The sequence below is a fragment of the Pelobates fuscus genome, chromosome 2, assembly GCF_036172605.1.
Source record: "Pelobates fuscus isolate aPelFus1 chromosome 2, aPelFus1.pri, whole genome shotgun sequence".
Lineage (NCBI taxonomy): Eukaryota > Metazoa > Chordata > Amphibia > Anura > Pelobatidae > Pelobates > Pelobates fuscus.
This window is the reverse complement of record NC_086318.1, coordinates 36,410,341-36,431,946: the sequence shown is the minus strand read 5'-3', so window position 1 is coordinate 36,431,946 and position 21,606 is coordinate 36,410,341. Positions and strand designations below refer to the sequence as shown.

At 41.4% G+C, this 21,606-nt stretch overlaps 1 protein-coding gene across 1 annotated transcript in view; it reads left to right on the top strand.

Moving 5' to 3' along the window:
• The window catches only part of LOC134586132 (uncharacterized), a 153,579-nt gene extending 136,147 nt beyond the window's left edge, over positions 1-17,432 (top strand). The window contains exons 16-18 of the mRNA XM_063441641.1: positions 887-1,071; positions 2,963-3,104; positions 16,951-17,432. Of these exons, the coding sequence (XP_063297711.1) occupies positions 887-1,071; positions 2,963-3,104; positions 16,951-17,132 (509 nt within the window). The 3' untranslated portion in view covers positions 17,133-17,432. The remainder of the gene's footprint in view (positions 1-886; positions 1,072-2,962; positions 3,105-16,950) is intronic.
• The last annotated feature ends 4,174 nt before the right edge of the window (positions 17,433-21,606 follow it).

Sequence of the window (21,606 nt, the reverse complement as noted above, 5' to 3'; positions counted from 1 at the left end):
TGGAGGCAACCGTAACAACAAGCAAACAAAAAATACACATAGAAGCATGCTTCCATTCAAACACACAAACACAACTCACAAGTGCTAAATACGACTCTGCAAGCATGGGAAAATGGTTCTGCTATTGCGTTGGGAAGTGGAGAGCGTGATTGCATGTCAGGGAGTGGGGGTCAGGAGGCCCCATCAAATTCTTGCCCAGGCCAAATCAATTTTAAAGACGGCCCTGATTATCTTGCACTTATCCACATTAAATTTCAGTTGCCACAGCTCTTACCTACCCCGTCTCTCTCCATACACAGTATCTGCTGGCCGACGCCGGTATTGCAGTGTATTATCAATCTAAAAATAGAAATACCGGCACAAGCTGAAAAATCTTGCTATTGGAATCCAAATTTAAAGATTGCAGTTTATTGATGAGCCTTCTATGTGGAACGGTGTCAAAAGCCTTTCTGAAATCTAGGTTCAATCCAATCCGGTTTAAGCACGCTATGTTGGTTTGGTATTATTTTCTGTATTACTTTGTGTCACTGTTGTGTCACTTTGGGGAAGCACAGCTGTAACTGGACATTTAACACTTTTTTTTTTTGGTTATTTGGTTACATGCAAAACCATAAACTGAATTGAACAATTTTTTGTAAAATCAATGGTGAGTTTAAACCAAATGTTATTTTATTACAACATAATATATTTAATTTATTTTCAGTGAGACTCAAGAATGTCCATTATTCACTATTAAGCTATAATCTAATATAGCAAATTTTACGTGAAATTTTACGTGAAATATTTTTATTGAATAAACTGCAAACAATGGTAGAAATTATTGCCAAATATTTGATTTTTCTTTTTTTTATGAATTAGTAAATCTATATATTTTAATTGCTTGCAGAAAAAGTTCAAGATGAGATTTCAAGGGTAATAGGAACTTCACCTCCTAGATATGATCACCGCTTCAAAATGCCGTATACCAACGCTGTTATACATGAAATCCAGAGATTTGCCAGCATTGTACCCATGAATTTGCCTCATGAAACGACTAAAGATGTCAATTTTAAGGGATATTTTATTCCAAAAGTAAGTTTTCTTATTTATTTTACTACTCACATCACACTCTACACAAATGTCATTGACAAACTAGAGTTTAACAGGAGACAGCTCCTCATTATAAAATTGTAACTATTAAACTATGCAAAACAGCAAGACGGCTCAATTTGCCCAGAGCCTGAAATGGTCTTCTCCTTGTGGTAGTATTGACATTGAAAGTACATCATGTAATTTATGGCATCTTTCTGATAGCCTTTGGTTTAAGGCAAAGAAAGCTATAGTCAACAGCATGTTGCAATCAGTTGTCCACAGCTATCAATGGTGGAGAAAATGTGTTTACAGAGACATGTGTTCATCTGTTATTGCAAGAAACCCACTTTTCACAATCACTGTAGGAGAGATCCAGAAGAATTTGCTTCGTGGAGATCTTTAGTGGAGCCGATATCTCTCATTAAGAATGGTTGTATACACTCAGTTGCTTGAAAGATACTTTTGTGATGCCATCTTCAGAAAAAGGCAATTTCAGGTTCCTGAGGGTACTGCACAGTATCTCAATTCAAATAAAGGTGTATATTTTGTCAACATTGTTGCAGTATGTTTATGTCTCTCTCCTTCCCTTACACATATTAATGTGAGTAAAGAGAAGAAATAAGGTTCTATCTTTAGAGCCATTTTTGTGTGCCTGCAATCAATTACACTCTTGTGAGTGCAATATATTCTCCAATGTTATTTGGAGTTACAGTATTACTCTATTGCGTTCTCTTTTCTTTTATAGATTGTATATTTTATATGACTATAATATCAGGCAGAAGGAACATGAGAATGTGGTCAAATACCAAGGACTTAAAGAGAAGCTACAAAGGATGTAGTAGTCCCAGTTGTGAAAGGAGCACTTGGAGCTTTGACTCCCTATTTGGGGCTTCAACAGATACCAGGCGTAACAGCTGAGAACCAGAAGAGTGCAGTTCTCTTTACAATTGAGATACTGTGCAGAACCCTCAGACTCCTAGGCCTCTTGTAGAGGACCAGAGAATAAGGAATATTTATAACCCATGAGGGGTAAGAAAATATATTTTTTTCAAATATATATCCTACTTCCCTATGCCGTTTCCGCTGATTGACATGCAAGACACGTTGTCTTCTACCCTGTCGACCTTACAGGCTCTAAATGACAAATGTCAAAACTAGAACAGTCCCCTCTACTTCAGGCAACTCACCTGGCACATCAGTTACAGTAAAAGCACCCCCAAACACACTGGGGGGGGGGGGTGCTTGTAAACACAGGGGGATGTGTACTGTAACTATCAATTTTCCTCCGTCCCCCCACCCCTGCTACACCACACACTATTTCCCCAGCTCACTCTGTTCCAGTTTCCATTAAAGAAGACATTCTTGAAGGCAATTTCGTCAACCTGGTATACCTCATCGCTTTATAGGGCTATATGTCGATCTACAATTGTGTGACTGTATGTTTGAGGTCTTTCCAAAAATTCAGTGGTGTTTGTTTTCCTGGCATTGGAGTCCCTTTAATATAAAAAAGATACATTGTTTGGACAGACATATAGGTTAACTATATACAGACATATACTTTTTAACCACTCTGATGCCATTTAAATTTTGAGCGCAATTTCATGAATTTTGAAAGGGGTTTTCTTGAATGACACACTGTGAAAATGATTAATTGGCACATTGCATTTTAAATACATCTATTTGCACATTTGTATTATTATTCAAAACTATTGCTTGAGTAGTTTTGGACATTTTTTTTTTTTTTTATAAACCGCAATGTAACCCAACTTATTTACACCATATTTACACAAATGAAAAATTCCTTCAATGATCCAAACCATTATCTTCTCCAGCACTTAATGCAATGACATTCTGTTTCTACTTCCATTAATATTGATATTTTTTCTTCTAGGGAACATATATCGTCCCTTTGTTATACTCTGTTCTTCGTGACAAGACACAGTTTGCAGAACCAGAAAAATTTAATCCAAATCATTTTCTTGACTCAAGAGGGGATTTTGTGAAGAATGAGGCTTTTATACCATTTTCTGCAGGTACTTAAAAGAATAAGAAAATATCAATGTTTTTATCTGAATGTAATAAATGTGCTGTATCGAGAGAAAGACGGTGTATGCATGTCCACTCTTTATAATAGAGAGGTGCAAACAACATACCAGCATATACAATCTAGTTAAATTACAGCCTAATAGGCAACTGTATTTTGCCCTTGCAGGGGATTTGTATGAGACAGACCGATGTCTAGGCAAATGTCTTTATTCCTTAATACCTTTGTTTTTTCTGAGACTCCAGGACTGAGTTCATTTGGGTGGTTTTGTTTACTCTGCCTCAAACACATGCAGGCACTTATGACTAGAACTTGCTAAAACCTCACTTTATTGAGGGGAAGAGGTTAGAGTAGCAAATCCACATACAAACAAGTTGTTTTTGCAATCAGCATGCCTTTTATATATTTTGTATTTCCAAACACGCCAACACATTATATTATATAATTCAAAGTTGAATTGTAATACAGGGGTTAAATGGTACGAGATAAGATCAGGGCCGGATTAAGAGCCCAGTGGGCCTGGAGCTGACAATTATGATGGGCCTAATTACGGAATTGACCAAAAACACTAAAACAGTCATACCTCCCAAGCATTATGTATCTGATGGACATGGTGCTGGAGGGAAACTCAAAGGATGCAGCAATAAGAAAACACATACTCTATGCTAATCTCCCTCTAATTTATGCGTTCATCTTATAAGTAAATCCATACCCCCTAACAGCAGTGTCCAGTGAAGCAGGAAATCAATGGGCGCGGTAAAAGGGTGTGCCACTGGTGCGAATCACGTGACTAGACCTGCCAAAAGGGGTGAACATGCCCAGAAAGGGGCATGTTTGTCCAAAGAATTGGAAGGTCAGCCTGGCATGAATGCATGTCAGGCTGCCCGCCAATCCTGCAGGCTGTCCAACTAAGGGCATACTATGCAGGCAGCACACCTGAGCTTGACATAAATGTGTCTAATGATGCGCTCACTCCATGCTTTCTAAGGACTGTACCCTAGCACTCGCTGGTCCACTAGTCTCCTTACCTTCTTACTAGCAGGCAGAAGTTCCTGGTATATAGTCTGAGACAGAGAAAAGGTGAGTGTAGAATAAAGGGGACATGCCACAGTGTTAGAGAGACCAACGTCTGCATTACCTAAACTAATTTTATTGTCAGCCAGTCCACACAAGTTTTGTTCCCATACATCCCTCTCAAGCTTCCAAACATAAAGGGACACTATAGTCACCAGAACAACTACAGCTTATTGTATTTGTTCTGGTAAGTAGAATCATTCCATTCAAGCTTTTTGCAGTAAACACTGTCTTTTCAGAGAAAATAACTCCACTGGTCGCTCTTTAGATGACTGCTAGAGGTGCTTCCTGGGGCAGTACTGCCTAGTGTGCAGCACTGTCATTCAGTGTCTCCACCCTCTGCATGCAGACACTGAACTTTCCTCATAGAGATGCATTGATTCAATTTATCTTTATAAGGAGATGCTGATTGGCCAGGGCTATGTTGGACTTGTGCTAGCTCTGCCCCTGATCTGCCTAGTTGACAGCCTCAGCCAATCCTATGGGGAAGTATTGTAATTTGCTCAGACCACCACTTCTGATGATGTCAGCAGACAGTCTGTTCACAGGCAGAGCCAGCAGCTGCAGACTTGAATACAAGTAATATTTTATTATATTTAGGGAGGCAAGAAGAGGCCAGGTTGGTGGTTTTAACATAATAGGGTCAGAAATACATGATTGTGTTCCTGACCCTATAGTGCTCCTTTAAGCAAGAGTATGGGAAGAGTAGTTAAGGTTGCCACCTTTCTTGGAAAAATATACCAGCCTTAATCATTTGTATAATTAATTAGTTAAGCGTGACATCACATGATGTAAATCACAAGGAGTGACATCAGAGAAATTTCTGTAAAATCACCAACAAACTACTCACAGTTTGATTCTGCTGTATAGATGGATTGCTCCCAGTGTCTCCCTGTCTCTCAGTGTCTCAGTCTCGCAAGTCACCCACTGTCTGTGTCCCTATGTATCACAGTGTCAGAGTCCCCATGTCGCCCAGTTCCCTAGTTTCCCAGTGTCTGTGTCCCCATTTCTCCCAATGTCTCAGTGTGTCCCCATGTCACTAGGATACTGGGGACACAGTGAGACCCGGGGACACTGAGAGACCCGGGGACACTAGAGACATGCGGACGGGGACACTAGAGTCATGGGGACACTGAGAGAACCGGAGAAACTGGGAGACATGGGGACACTGGGAGACAGGGGGACACGGAGAAATTTAGGGAAACTGGGAGAAATGGGGACACTGACACTAGGGACACAGACACTGGTAGACATGGGGACACTGAAACATTTGGGGACACTAAGACACTAGGCACACCGAGACATGGAAACACAGACACTGGGAGACTAGGGGACACTGGGAGACTAGGGCACACTGGGAGACTAGGGCACACTGGCTGGGAGACAGACACTTGGGGACACTGGGAGACATGGGGACAGTTGGGACATAGACATGGGGACACTGGGACATATAGGGACACTGGGAGACATGGGGACACTAGGCACACTGAGACACTAGGAACACAGACACTGGGAGACATGGGGACACTGAAACATTTGGGGACACTAAGACACTAGGGACACAGAGATATGGGAACACAGACACTGGGAGACTAGGGGACACTGGGAGACTAGGGGACACTGGGAGACTAGGGAACACTGGGGACACTGGCTGGGAGACAGACACTTGGGGACACTGGGAGACATGGGGACAGTTGGGACATAGACATGGGGACAGTGGGACATTGGGAGACATGGGGACACAAGGCACACTGAAAGACTTGTCTTTACCCGTGTGTCTCATTTCCTCAATTCCAACTCTCTCCTTGACCCCCTTCAATCTGGCTTCCGCCCTCTCCACTCTACAGAGACTGCCCTTATCAAAGTTACTAACGACCTAATCGCAGCTAAATCCGAAGGCTACTACTCCATACTAATTCTTCTTGACCTCTCAGCGGCCTTTGACACCGTTGATCATGCTCTCTTTCTTCAAACTCTTCAATCGCTTGGTCTCTGTGACTTTGTCCTCTCATGGTTTTCCTCTTATCTCTCCCAAAGCTCATTCAGTGTCTCTTTTTCTAATGATACCTCCTCCTTTTTATAAACAAACTCTCCCTTATCATTCCAATTTGCAACGTGTTTGGCATGCGTCATTCTGGTAAGCAACAGTTCAGAGTACTTTTTATAGCGGTCATAAACATTATGGAGTACCTCACTACTAATATTATTTGCAAAACATGAGAGGGTTCAGTAATTGGTGGCTGATGAGTGTCCATAGGTGTGGAATCTCCCGGTGGTAATAAGTGTTAAGTTCAGCTTTTCCCTGTCACTCTGCTTTGCGTGTAGTAAATATTTTTGCAGTATTGTGGTGTACCTGGATATCTTCTCAGCTGTTGGCACATTTTTACTTTGAAGTAGAGACATAATATCTGCATCAAGTCTTTGTGTTAGCACTCTGACTCTGCTCATGAGTCTGTGAGTGTTCTTTTGTATTAGATCTAACTCTTTTTTTGGAACCAAATAAATTTTTTTCAGCATATTCCATTATCGGTTAGAGAGAAGACCGGTAAGAAGCTGTATAGCAAAACCCAGCAGAGAACCAATAAATCCACCAGACTGTTTAACCATCTGTTTCTTCTTAACAATTGAGATTTTTTTTATTACACAATGATTTTATATTTTTTTGCCACTTTCTTTTTTTGCGGTGATAAAGGTATTCTTCCTTTGAGGGTACTGAGCACGATTTCACATATGGCTGTGACTAAATCATGGGACACTGAACATAAAATGGCTTTTCTCTGAGCCGGAGATACTTTGATTAAAGTTTTTAATATATCCCAGTGGCACTTTATTCTCAGCAACATGTTTACAGTCGATGAGATACTGTAGAAAATGAAACACGCATAACTTTATATATCTTTTTAGATGTTTTTTTATAAATGTATACCGCCGGCAGGGCAGGTGGGAAAAGACCTGTTCTTAAACAGTACTCTTCAGGGATTGTTGGTTTCAAATCTACAAGTAGCCATATGATCTACTAGTAGCATTTTCAAAAGATTCTAGAATTGTGATTTTCCAGGATACATTTGGCGTGCTAGAGTGTTAATTTGCAGCTTATCTCTAGGGTTCTTAAAAAGTACCATATAGTTAGTGTTTAAAGTTATTGTTCTGCTTTTTTTACCTTGACAGAATACATTTTGGACCCGATACTGAGATTCCTGTGATGGACGTACTTGGTGAATGCATATCATCATATCATCATTGTTAAATGTAATGGGTAAACCCTCTTCAAAACGAATATTAGGGATTGTATGCAATAAATCATCATAAAGACCCTGCCAACAAGCATAAAACCAAACAATGTTATCAGGATTCTGCGACAAAAGATTGTTAGCATGATGTAAAAGTTGTTTAAAAAAATAACTTTTTCCTGAGCTAGAAGGTCCCGCTAAGATACATGAAAAAGGATGTTGCAGGGGTGTGTCCATTGTGTGTAATTAGTTTCCAAATGGATGGGTTGTAAAGTTGTCTGTCAATAGTCTTTTAGTGTATACACACTGTTATACACACGGTTTTGCGAAGTGGGTGTGTTTCTATCCGCCAACACAATTTGTTTCTGATGATTCCTGTTTGTTGTATTATAATACCTTTCCGTCATCAGGCCCTGGGTATAGTGGATAGTCCAGTACCAGGTCTTTCAAACTGTCAAAGTTAATCAGCATAGCATTGCTAGCATTCAGTGTTATACCTTTCACCTTAAGAGTTGTTTTGTCAGTCGTCAACTTGTAGTCATAGGTTTTAGGCCCTGCAGACACAAACTCTGTAATGTATGTGTCAGTCGGTAACTCACTAGTTAGTTCACCTAGATAGTCACCTAGAGGTGGGTTCCAGTCTCCGTCTTTGCTAACAAAAATAACAGAGTCAGTGTCATAGTACAAACATCTTTCCTTTAGACGGTTGAAGATATTATACAGTTCAAGACGGGCGTAGGCTGTGGTAAAGCACGCAATAAAAATATTAATGTTACGAGCCATGCCTTCCAAACCTTTTGCATTTTTCCAGCTAAGCATGGCTGTGGAGTCATCTATGAAATCTAAAGATGATACTTCATATTGTGGTTAAAATACATAGCCAAAAAGTTCATCAGGGTCAGACACCAGACTAGTGGTTTGCAAATTAGGTTTCTGTCCAAATTTACCCCATAAAGAATTTAGAAATAATTTAGTAATTTGCCTTTTTGCAGGGTTTACCTCTATCCTTTCAGGTCTTAACATAACCCCGTCTTTGACATAATAGTAATGAACATACTTATTTTGTTTTCATCAGTGGTACACCAATTAGGATAGCCTGATGCCTCCTGCTTATCTCTGAGATGAACTTTGATGTACTTGTCAAACAATGTTTTAGTGGATATAGGAAAATGCCAAATTTCAAAGATTTTGCCCAATATGTATCCTTTATCCAAAGACATTTGCATTTCGTTATTACACCAAGTGCCTATCAAAGAGCATTCCTCATACTGTATGTGTGCATCAGTACAGGTCAGAGTACCACTGCCTCCTGCTTATTGTGGGTGGCTTTGGGTTTTATTAGGATTTCTTTAGGATACATATTTATTTAATTTAATCATGATGTTATCATTATATCTATATTTATATATTTTTTGTTTATAGTATTCAGTTATATCTATATTATGTATTTTGCATTTAGTCATATTATTTTTTGATATCATATTATATTGTCTATATATATTGCTTCTGCCTCCCGGAACCCTTATAGGTGTCTGTATTTTTTTCCCCCGCGTTCGGTTAGCTCCTGGCCCTGTCCAGTGGGACTTGCTTTTATTACCTTCCGGCCTGCTATTTGCCTTCTATCTGAGATAGAATTGGTGTATTTACTCTTATCTACGTTTTATTGTTGCCTTTTTGTTCTTTCAGGACTTCCTTTCCCTTTTCGCTCGGGTCGTCGAGAGGCCTGACTTGACCTCCTCCGACCTCCCGGGCACTCGTGGATTGCGGAGAACGTCTCCAGCTTTCCTCAGACTACAACGGTCTTCCTGGACCCCGCGCGCACGCATGGGATCCGGATAGTTGGTTGATAGTTTTCCATCGTTGTTTCCGAAGATTGCCCTCAGCCTTATGCTGACATTTATAGAGGTGTGCCCTGCTGTTTGGCCGCCCTGAGTCGCTAGGGACTCTAGTTTGCATCACATGAGGGTGCGGCCCTCCATCATCTCGATACAAGTATGTTTATTTTCAGGAACAGAGGGCGAACACTCTTAGATACAGAACCGGATACTGTCTGTTATTAGAGGGCGCAGCCCCTCCCTCGACCTCAACCAGATACTGGGCTGGATACAGAGGACAGGTTTGGAGGAACATTCTCATAGAGAGTCATGGATGTAGACTCTGCTGTTGGTTGTTAACGGGTGCGGCCCGCTCAGGCTAGCAGTCAGACGCTACCTCGGTATGCAATCACATTAGTAGAGAGCGCGGCTCTCTCATACACTCGAGCGCTGGCCATTTGTTCATCACACGGGCTTGTTCCTGTGCAGGACATGACTACATAGAGGGGCGTCCCTCCTGCATTCAATTAGAGATGTCATCCATGCTACTGACTTTGTTCTAGAGGACTGCCTGGTCATGCTAGATATCATTATTTAGACTGGATCCCTCTATTCTATCTCCGGTAATGGATCTACTGGATCCGGACCGCTGTGACACACGCAAGAAATTTGCATAGAGGTATAACGGGGGGAGACCCCCACTAATTTACACACACTCCTGGAGATGGTTCGGCTAATGGATGGTCCTCCGGTATTGAGAGAATGCAGGTTTTTGGTATATTCTGCACCATATAATACAGGGAATTGCTTTCTGTTTTCTCCCATGTCAAGATATCAGGAGATACGGAGACCTTCATGGAGCAAACGGGCTCTGCCTTGCTTGGGTCACAAGATTAAGGAAGGCCTATTACCCAGTCTGAAGGTAGAACCGTACGTATGGATCACATGGTAAGACCGGAAACCCTGGTTGTCTTGCCCTCCCCGGTCATCAGATCTTGGGATAAGAGGGCAGGACAGCCCCCTCTCCTTGGAGCGCATACCTGGTGATCATGGTTCGGAGATGGAGGACCCTCCGTCTATATTCTATTTATCCTTCACGGGAGCCGTTTTGTTGGATTCGCGCTAACCTACTTGCCCACTATCGTCGAGGAGACCTACGAGACTTTATGGAGGTACCTGGTGTGCCCCGACTCCTACACAGACATCTTTCACTCTTGGACGAGGGCATTTCTGGATGGAAATCTGCGTTCCTGTTTGCATTTCCCATTCCTTTGCAGATTTCTGGGATTCCCTTTCCCAGAATAGTCGACCACCGTTCCTCCACACAAGTTCAGTTCGGAACCCTGAATGGATTTCCTTTGGAGCCTTTTTCTCTACTGCGTCCGAGGATTACACAGTCCATTTGGAATATTGACCCTGGCACGAGCGGAGGAGCCACCTTATGGATCATGAGTTGAGACATAACTACACATAACTACAGGGATATGGCTGATAGGTCAGTTTGCCAGCTCGTGGACAGACTACTAGGAAACAGGTCACAACACCACGTACAATGGATCCATCAATGGATGGTGTTTTTTTTTTTTTCCGTATTTGAGATGCTTCGTTGGCTGGCATCTTCTTTGATCCGTCTGTCATTTATCGTACTTGGATGTCCAATTAGGATTACTCTATTTCCTGGAATAGGTACCAGCGACACAAACAGCGTTGGATTGGTGAACTGAGCGTTAAAACAGCAAATACGAAGCCTCCTGTCATGTTATAAAATTGTAGATTATGCTAGCTTTAGTGTACCTATAATCTTAATTTTATTAATGACAGGAGGCGAGTATTTCCCACCCTTTCTTATCCCTCCCTTGTTTAATGTTATAGTTTAGATTATCAGGTACGTATGCAACTGTTTGTTGTCTCTGCTACCTGTTGCTTGTTTCTTATGTCTGTTTTCATAATAGGGTTGGGATATCTACATATTAAGGTTAATTTTGGTTGCCACATTGGGTACCTGCATGTTTATTCAGAGTACATTTCATTGGCTAATCATCCTGTTTGATTCTGTTTTTCTCTCGTTTCAGTTTACAGTCCATCAACGTTATCTGGTTTGACGACTCTTCTCGGAAGGTGGACATCGTTGTATCTAGGACTTCGTTTCTTCCCCATGATGTTTTTCTGCCTTTTATTCTGTTTTGTCGCAGCTTGAAAGAGGAAATGATGCATGGGGAGGGGAGTTTTATAGTGCCTAACTTTTTTCTGATTGGTTGTTTTTCTGTGCTGCTGTGGAGTTCTAGTAAAGAGAGACTTCTGTCATTAATAAAATTAAGATTATAGGTACACTAAAGCTAGCATAATCTACAATTACCAACAACTTTTTCACCACCCTATAAGGTGTGTTGTATGGTGACCTTCTCTGTATGTTCAACATACATCAGCCACTGGATAGATGCTGTAGAAAACCCCTTCTGAGTTTTATGGTAATTGTCAGAGGGGATAATGGCGATGGTGTTCTTAGGCATAAATTTGAATCTGTACATGGCTATGCATACAGAGGCTAGGGTAGTGAGTTGGAAAGGGTCATATAATCTATGACCACTTCAGGACCACGAGCACCTTTAATAGCACCCTTAATAGTTTTTTATTTTCTTGTCATTTCCATAACACTTGCTCTGTAGCAGGTGCATGCCTCTCTCAGGATATTAACACCCTCAATACAATATTTAAGTTCAATTGGAATGTTGAATTCACAGTGCTGGTTTGACTTATACCAGTCCATGAAATGACTTTTTTCATCAGGCATCATCTGTTCAATACCATAATAGTCAACAGAGGGCATTGGGCTGATATAATTTTGATTCTCCACTGTGTTAAAAAAGTGTGGAAAATAACCTTTGCAACCTTCGAAACCCATGGCCTGCGGTAGCTTGCTCAATTTCATGGGTAGGAAATTTAACGAGTCCATAAACCGGATACCAAAATCAGATACAGTAACACAGTAACACAGAGTAATTTACCATTTACCATAAGTGGGCCGCATAGATAAAATTTGGTATGTGTATGCCTGTCTTCTGCATGCATTCAAAATCGTTAAAAATGTATTTGTCTATGGTATCATCAGTTTTGCATTTTTGCATGTAACAAACATGATCATCAATATGGCCACTGGCTGATAACACACCTGACACTTAAGACCTTCACACTCATGATTTTCCATCACAACATAACGCCCACACGAATCACAATATGTTTTGTTTTTACAGGATATTTTACCAGAGTTGGCAAGCTCATTGTGTAGCTCTAAACACTGTTTAGAATGACAAAATGTGCAACAGCAGGGGCATCTGGGGAGCTCACTTGTAAAATCCACACAATTCTGTCTGTGACACGCCTTGCAAAAGTAACGGCAGGAATGAACATTTTTGTGATAAAAAGGGGTATGACCGTAATCACAAAAGTAAGAGGCCCCGATAAATGCTTTAATCTTTTTTTATGCTATAATAATGTTCTCCTTCGTGATAGATGAACAATACTTTCTTCTTGACAATAGCATCTGACTGAAAATACCCCCATGCACCATGGTTGTGATAGAGAATCTTAATGGTGACATCCAAATGATTCTCAAAAGCCGGTATATCGCTAAAGCTGACTAAGTGATCATCAGGGATACTCAGAGCTTTATGAATACTTTGGGCTTGCTCCAACAACACAGCATCAGCGGGTATTTCTTTATCTATAAGGGCACGTAGACTAGTGTGACAGATCCATCTGTATAGACTGAGATTGCTGGTTCGTCTGTTTGCCCCTTTTTTCGTCAATTTACCTGTCCGTATGCCCCTGTTCGTGTGTTTCAGAAGATACCGATTAAAACTACAGAACGGACGGCCACGCAGGAGAGAAGTGTGCTGCTGGTTAACTTCTTGGCCCCAATTAGAATGTTGTGGTTAACCGCAGACACCTCTCCATTCTAACCGTATTCAGGGTGGTCGTCATTCGTATGCCGACCACGAGGTGGCGGCCATTTAAAACACGCGAAGGACCAGCGGTGTTCGGCGAAGATTCTATGGAACTATAAACGGACACTTTATCTACCGAACACCGCTGAAGCTACCGGTCGCCCTTCGTTTTCGTTGAGGCATACGAACACCGGTCCGTTCGGGAGTTTGGATCATACGCATGAACTTAACCCAGATAGCCATCCCATGGAGTCAATCGTATACCGAAAGACATATGAAAGACTTTGACTTCATGGCGATTGAACTATGCGCATTGGATCTGAGCGCTATTCGGTATAAATATGCACTCAGATCCAGGCTATCTGGGGATACGTTACACGAAGCATTCGGTATTTGTATAATTATATATTTGTATGTGTTTTTACAGTTGTATTTAAAATGGTGATTTGCCTCTATCCCTGGAGATAATTAGATTCCTTCCCAATTATCTCCAGGATAGAGAGGAGGGATTTATGTATGTAAAGGGGGGTGCTTAACCCTGAGCCACTGCGATTGGCTACTGTCCAATATGTGTCCCAGTCTTCCATCTGGTCCCCTAGGGGAGTGTCCACCAGGTGGGAGACCTGCATAAATACCGGGCAGGTAGCCCTCATTAAAGCAGATCTTGTTTTACCCTCAACTATGGAGCTTGGTCTCGTGTTTGGGGGGATTTACTATACACGGATAGAGACTGACTGCTGGGAACGTAAGCCGCTTGGATGCTATATTGATTCGTCGGTTAGCAGCAGTTAATGGGAATACAGTTCGGGAGTTTGGATTATTAGTAAGTATGCTGTCCGGGAGATAGGCGCATTCCCCTGATTCCGTTCGGGAGTTTGGAGTTCTAAAACAGCCGTGCCTGCATTTCTGTAAAGGGGAAGCTCTACTAAGCGGCGGTTTCACTCCTTTAGGCTGGTAGTGTCTTAACAACTAGCTGCCAGACACAAGTTATTATTGTTATTATTAAAATCAAACAGCCATTGTCTTTTAGTCTGTACAATGCGACTATAGGGTGTTGATCTGAGACGTCTACATGTCATTACACCCCCAGCTCTATTCCTAACAATGATAACACAAAATCGTAAAGAACCGCAACCAATAATCTCTGCATTTTTTTGAAGCAAATTTGCAAGATCATTTAAAAAATCCACCGCATTTATGCCCTCCTTAGACCTTCTAATAGAATACAAAGGTCTACAGAGGCCATCAGCAGTCAATCTTAATTGAACAAAATAATTTGCCCTATACCGGGTAAAATTCTGTCTAAAGTCCCTTCAATAGCATCATGCATCAACTCTATTGCTGCAACAAATGAGGGCAATCTCTCTAAATTCACAATACAAAAATGATCATAAAACTCCACAGCATTAAAATTGTTTAGATCCCTTCGATGTTGTTCAACATGCTCTAAAAATACTGGAGCAACAACATCATCAAGGGGATTCTTCATTTCTTGTTGCACATCTACATCAAGGCTACTCTTAGGACTTGGAGGCCCTTGGTGTACCAGATTGTCATCATTATTGGGATTTAGCAAATGTGGCCGCATATCCACAGGGGAATTATGCTCAGAGTTTGGAACCCCCGGTTGTACTAGTCACAACAGCATTTGAGGGGTGTGACATTGTTGTTGTAGCTTTGTTAGTCACAGAACCATTTGCTGGCGTACACATACTACCGTGCGAGCCATGGTTTGTTGTAGACCTCATTACACATCTCAGTATTTTCACAGCCCGCCTAACAGATCTAGTTCTGTAATCAGGCACTGATCTTGGCCTGGTACCTATTTTCAAACTATGGAATTTTGAATTGCGTACTAAACCACAGCCAGTCATGCCTAGTCAGTTCATCTTCAACAAAATTAGGCCCCTCTTAATCATCAGCAGCACTGTCCATCATTGTTATCTTGAGTATGAGATTTGACCATATCGCATCAGTCACAACATTCACACCCATTAGCTCCCGAAGCTTGTTTATAGACAAGATAATGACAGTCAATAAGCTTGGCCAAAACCACATCTCATTTGACCACCACTCTAATGAACCGCATACAAAGTCCCGTTGTAAACTTGTGCTATCATTCTCTGATGTACAGGTGTTGCCGTGCCTAGCTTGTGCTAATATGCTATAACCGTGCCTAAAGGCCACGCTCACACTATCAATTTTTAAGCTGAGAGCACAACTTCATTGAATTCACCAACGTTTGCTGATTTGGCTAAATCAAAGATGACATCCTGTATGGCTGCTTTCACCTTATGCCAAAACACGATATTTTTTTGAACACTGTAAATCGATTGGAGCCAGGAGCATATACGTCATTAACAAATTGCATGTTTAGGTCATGTTTTGATGTCTTGTGTGATCTATTTCTCTTATTTAAGGGTTGCAACGCTGTATCTACAGTTGTAGCAGGTCGTTTCATAGACACATTTTTGATTTGTTGCAAAACTGATTGTTTTGGTTTTATATTTGTTGACTTACCCGGTACGTTTTTGCGCTCTCCACACACTGTTTTGTTTGGGGTCCTCACACACGCAGAATTTTTGGGTGCCTCAATAAGCGCTGCTTTTTTTTATGTATTCACACGTGTAACGGATAGCTTAGTTGTCTCTGGGTCTTGATTTTCGTTGGTATGAATTTTTGCGGCTTTTTGCGATACAGCTTCAGGTGCATGTCTCCGTGTCTTAGACAATTTTGAAACTATATAAATGATGAGTAAAAAGTGAGTGCATAGTACACCAATGTACACTCATAATTTCACGCTACACAGGTTTATATTGATATATCAGACATCAACTAAATATATATTTATCACGGTATCTTAAAACTTATATACTTTCCAGATTTCTATCATTGGGCATGGCAACACATCTGTGGGTGTAGCTTCATTGGAAAAGGGGCGGGGTACCTGTCATATTTTAATTTGATGACTTGTATATATTCCCTCTACTCCTGTATATTTGTGTTCGTGTGCGTTTCCATAAAACTGTATTTTGTATAAGTTTTGTTCTTTACGGTTGCATCTCCGATGAGAAATGCATGTTCCAGGTGTACCCCTATTTCATATTTTTGTATGTTTGGAGTCCAGACCAGATTATTTTTGGGATGAGCACCTCCCCTCATCCCTCTACTTCAGATGCCCCTTTGGAAAGTATACATTTGAGGAGATTTTGGATAGAAATGTCACTTTAACAATATTTTTTTGACATAGAGCAGACATGATATGCATTTTGAATAAATGCATAAAAGCACCATCATTTTAATTATTTAGCTATGGTACTGTATATATCTTTCTAATTGTGTTTATCACATTAATTTCACATGATATATATTCACAATGGCCTTACAACTGATTAATTGAATGCTCTTTAGCTCGTCATAATCATTACACACTAGCACTATTTAACCTGTTTGTCTCCCATGTTAAAATTAGCGCAGGACATAGCAATATTTGGGTACTGTGATGCAATGGTGGGCTTAACATGATATGGCCATATGGTGGAACTGAGTTTGTTTGTTGAGATGAATTTAAGAAGCCTTGTAAAATTTTAAAATGTCAAACTGTAGTTTTGTGTGCGCTGTTCCTTAATGTTTTTTTTTGTTTTGTTTTTGTTTTTGTAATACAGCAATGACCACATGACTCTAAAACATATCCGAATAATATACCTAACTATGGTTAGGTGAATATAAAAACTTGCAAAATGCTTTTTCTAATTTATTTATATTTATTGCAGGTCGTAGAGTCTGTGCTGGTGAAAATCTTGCACAAATGGAGCTGTTCCTCTTTTTTACAAATCTTCTACAAAAATTTTATTTCCATCTGCCTCCTGGGGTAACCGATGTCAATCTTACCCCTGAAATTGGAATTGTGACACCTCCTGTGCGTTATAGAATTTGTGCAATATCACGGGTTTGATTACTTATGTGAATGGATTTCTGATGGTATCTTTAGCACAGCATCCACCCGCAGAAGTTCAGTGTGAAGTCTGAAACACAGTGTATACCTGTGCTCATTTGCATTTGTGGGTGTACCGTATGATCATTTGATAATGTTAATTAAACACTATGGGTATACTGGTAGTTAAGCACTATGGATTTTTATAGATATGTGGCACTTTCATATTGTAACTCTATGATTAAAGCTATGTCTGAAACGTTACAGCGCTGATTGGTGTTTTTCTATGTTCTCTGGCCCCAAATAAAGACAGCCTTTTAATTGCGTTATCCACCATGTTAGTGTTCCCAGTGCAATGTGCAAATATGTTAATTTAAAAGAATAATAAAACTATAAAAATAGATTTGACAATTTTTAGTGGTATTTTTTTTTTTTTTTAATGCACGACATCAAAAAATCTGTTTTGAATATATATTTAAAATAAAATCGATATAAAATAAAACTATATTCTCCATGGCTTTTACTTGATTTTTACATAATTTAAGAGGCTTACTTTGCAGTCCACACCCATGTTAACACATCTCAAACAAATACATTAGTTGTTATGTAAATGAATAGATAAAAAGAGAAATGTCCAGGCACACACAGGATGCATCCATAATAAAAAAAGAAAAAAATTAGGAAAAAAAAGGCCTATTGTAGTGGAATGGCAACCTTTTAGATCAGCTTACACTCTGTCTTTCACCAACACCACTTTTGCAATAGCTCATGCTCAGATGGAGAGGCAGCAGATGTCCACCTGGAGACCTTTTCACTAGAAGTTTTTCACTAGAAGGTTTGATGACAACAGGGTGCATTATTTATTAAATATATGATGAAATTGAATTTGTTTTACTTTTGATATACCCATATTTAGGCAATATTCCTTTTCTTTGTTTTACACTTTATAAACTGGCTGCTCGAACAATAGTACAGCCCAAACCCATCGTGGGACAAAAACTACATTAAAAAATGTGAAAAAGTGTTTGCCAAGCTTGCCTTTTATAGGCAGGGGGTCTGACAGATCCAAAACCCAACAAAAATTGACCCAGTTACCCCACCACAACTCTATGATTCCACTGTAGGCACAGATGTCACTACAGGAACCATAAAGGTGGCTCCGGAGCACCTCATAACTCAGCCCTTACAGGGAGGGTACCACCGTTTAAAGGATTTTGTACGTTTACAGAAAAATGATGAGGAAGTTTGTGACTAACCAGCAAAATCGTTCATTACAGTCAGCAGGCAATAGAGATAGTAAGGATGTGTGGGCTGATATACCCCCACTAGAAATACAGGAGAAAAGTGCAGAGAATGTAAAAAATAAGGCAGAATTTGAGAACAGGACGGTGACAACAAAGGCAGAGTGTAAAGGCCCCCTATAAGTTGTTAAACTTCCTGACATTAATCAAATGTCCACCTGGGCAAAGGGTTGCTAAAAACTGCCAAATCCAGCCATTGCATATTTTAAGAGGGCAACTGCAGGATATTGGGACAGATGACATGGACTGGAAAACCATCACATAGAGTTGATTGGACCCTGATAAAGAGGTTGTTCATAAGCAGAGCCAGTGTAACAGTTAGGCGAACTAGACATTCACTTAGGGCACCAACCTGCTGGGTGTGACCACTGGGATGTTCCCTGGTGGGCTGCTCCTGTCTGGAGCCACAGCGCTGCGTGAGCCACTCTTGAGCCGCCCCCAGACGTGCCAAGTGATCCTCAAGGTGCCTGAAGGTGGGGGCGCAAAGAGGTTACAGGGGGGCCAGGAGGTGGCCATCTGGCGACCTCAGGGCACCCCCAGATCTGTGCTAGGTAAGGCAGAGAAGGTGCCTGCTCTGCCAACAAATGCCCATGACCGGAGGAGAGGGGGAAGAGAAGACAGGCGGTGATTCTTCTTGCAGCCTCTCACTCCTCCCTCGCACACCCTCTGTGATGCTGGGAGGTGGAATATGACATAATTCCGGCCCTGGCATACTAAACAGTGCACTGGAGGAGTGAGGAGCTGTCCTGGACCCCATGGACGTAGGGAGGCTCGATGGTCCTCAAAAAATAAAATTGGGTGACTTTGTGTCAATGAGTGTGTGTGTGTCTGCCAGTCAATGATTGTCTGCCTGTGTGTTTGTCTGTCAGTGAGTGTATGTATGTATGTATGTATGTCAGTGAGTGCCTGCCAGTGTGTTTGTCTGTCAGTGAATGAGTGTATGTATGTCAGTGAGAGCCTGCCTGTTTGTGCATGTGTGTCTGTCAGTCAGTGTGTGTGTGTGTGTCAGTGAGTGTCTGCCTGTGTGTATGTCTGTCAGTGAGTGAGTGTATTTATGTCAGTGAGTGTCTGTCTGTTTGTGTGGTTCTGTCAGTGAGTGTGTGGGTGTCTGTTGTGAGTGTGTGTGTTTGTTTCTCAGTGTGTCAGTGAGTATATGTTTGTGTGTCTGTCAGTGACTGAGTGTATGTCTGCCAGTAGGTATGAGTGTCCTGCAACAGATGACATGAGAGGTATGTTTATCTAATATGTTGCTTGACAACATGTCACCTGAGGCAACACAGGCTTTTAACAGAGCGAACACTTAATGGGATGCCCCAAGCATTAAAAAGTTGGTATAGAAGAGCATTGAGTTTGATGCAGCAGAGTGCTTTGGCTCTCCAAAAACCTTCAGGGCTGTGTCACTGAACAATTAGCAGATAGTCTCTAAAATACTGCAAGTATGTTGGCATTGTAACAAAGCAGGTCATTGCATAAGCGAATGCCCCTAATTAAAGGACAGAAAGCAGAATCCTACTCCTGGAGGAAATCCACAGGTACGTTACAATTGTGGAAAGGCAGATCATAAGTCACGCCACTTCAGGGCATCCAGGGGACAACGTGAGGACACAAGATACCTGTCCCTTGGAGGCCACCTCAGCCTCGAATCTTGATTTCTGAACATCTCATGGTCTGACTCGTGACCAATATGGTCTCTGGTCAGACCATCATAGGTATACTTAAGGCCGCAGCCACATTGTCCATTCTACATTTTCATGGTTTTGGTCATATGGGCAGATCATACATTGAAGGTGCTGCAAGCCAGGTATGTAATACAAGACTTACCAGTTTTGGTTGAGACTCCATTCAGACATCTTACATGTGCCATGAACAACCCTGGTGGCACTATGTATGGCAAACCTGAGCACCTACCTCTGCCAGATGGGTCTATGCCGCAACTATAGATTGACTTTACACATAAGGCAAAAGCAAAAGGCTTGCTGGTCATTGTGGACCAGTTTAGTAAATATCCTAAAGCTTTCCTTTGTAAGAAGGACGACACCCGGCAAGTCACACAAGCAGGGCCAACCTAGGAAAGAAACTTGGTTCAGGCATTTTTTATTCCCAGCGGCCAGTGAGAAGGGGGTGGGGCTAGAGGGGGATGTTTTGTCATCACCAATGACAAGCACACCCCCTCTCACAGTGAGCATGTTGGTTCAATGCTCTTCCAGGGCAGCCCATATGCCCTGTATTTGTTCTGCGCAACGCAAGCAAATTTATTAACAAGCTTGCGCTGTGTTTGCTTGTGACACCAGAGGACAAAAGGGCTAGGAAAGCGTATTGAGGTATGGTTAGGAATTGTAGTGTGTATGTGTTTCCAGTGGCGGTAAAGTGTGTGCATCTAAGGGCTGGAAATATTGTGTTTATGTCTGTATGTCAAGGGGTTGTCAAAAGAGAGAGCATATGTGTGCATTTGTCTGTGGGGGCCAGTGTATGCAGAGGGTGTTCTGTGTGCATAGGGACTGTTGTGTGCTTGTGTGTGTACAGGGGAAGTAGTGCATGTGTTAATGAATACAGGCTGTAATTTGTGTGTACAGGGTAGTGTGTGTTTGTATAGGGACTGCTGTGTGCATGCGTGTATTCAGGCTTCAGTAGGGGCTTCAGTGTGTTTATGTGTCTAGGGGCTGTAGAAAGTGTTAGTGTGTCAGGAGGATGTAGTGTATGCATTTGTCTATGGTGTGTGTGGCTGTAGTGTGCATATATTTAATAGGGGCTGCAGTGAGCATGTACATCTACATATACATATGCATACATATCTAGAGGTCGTCATGTGAATATATATGGACTGTAACGTGTGTGTATATTAACATAGGCTGTACTCTGTGTGTGTGTGTGTATGTGTAAACTACAGTGTGTAGTTAGGGGCTGTTTTGTGTGTGTAGGGGACTTTAAGGTGTATGTACAGGGGGCTTTAGAGTGTATGCACAGGGGCTGTTTTCTGTGTGTATAGGGGGCTCTTGAGTGTATGCACAGGCATTGTATCTTAGTCTCTTCCTGTCCCATGTGACACTCCTATGCACCTGTTCAATCCAGGAGACCAGGTTCTGATCAAGAAGCTAATAAGACGAAGACCTCCATCCACTGTGATTGCTGTTACCCACACGGCTGTGCTAAAAATCAAACCCCAACATGGATCCATGCGAGCAAGATCAAGAAAG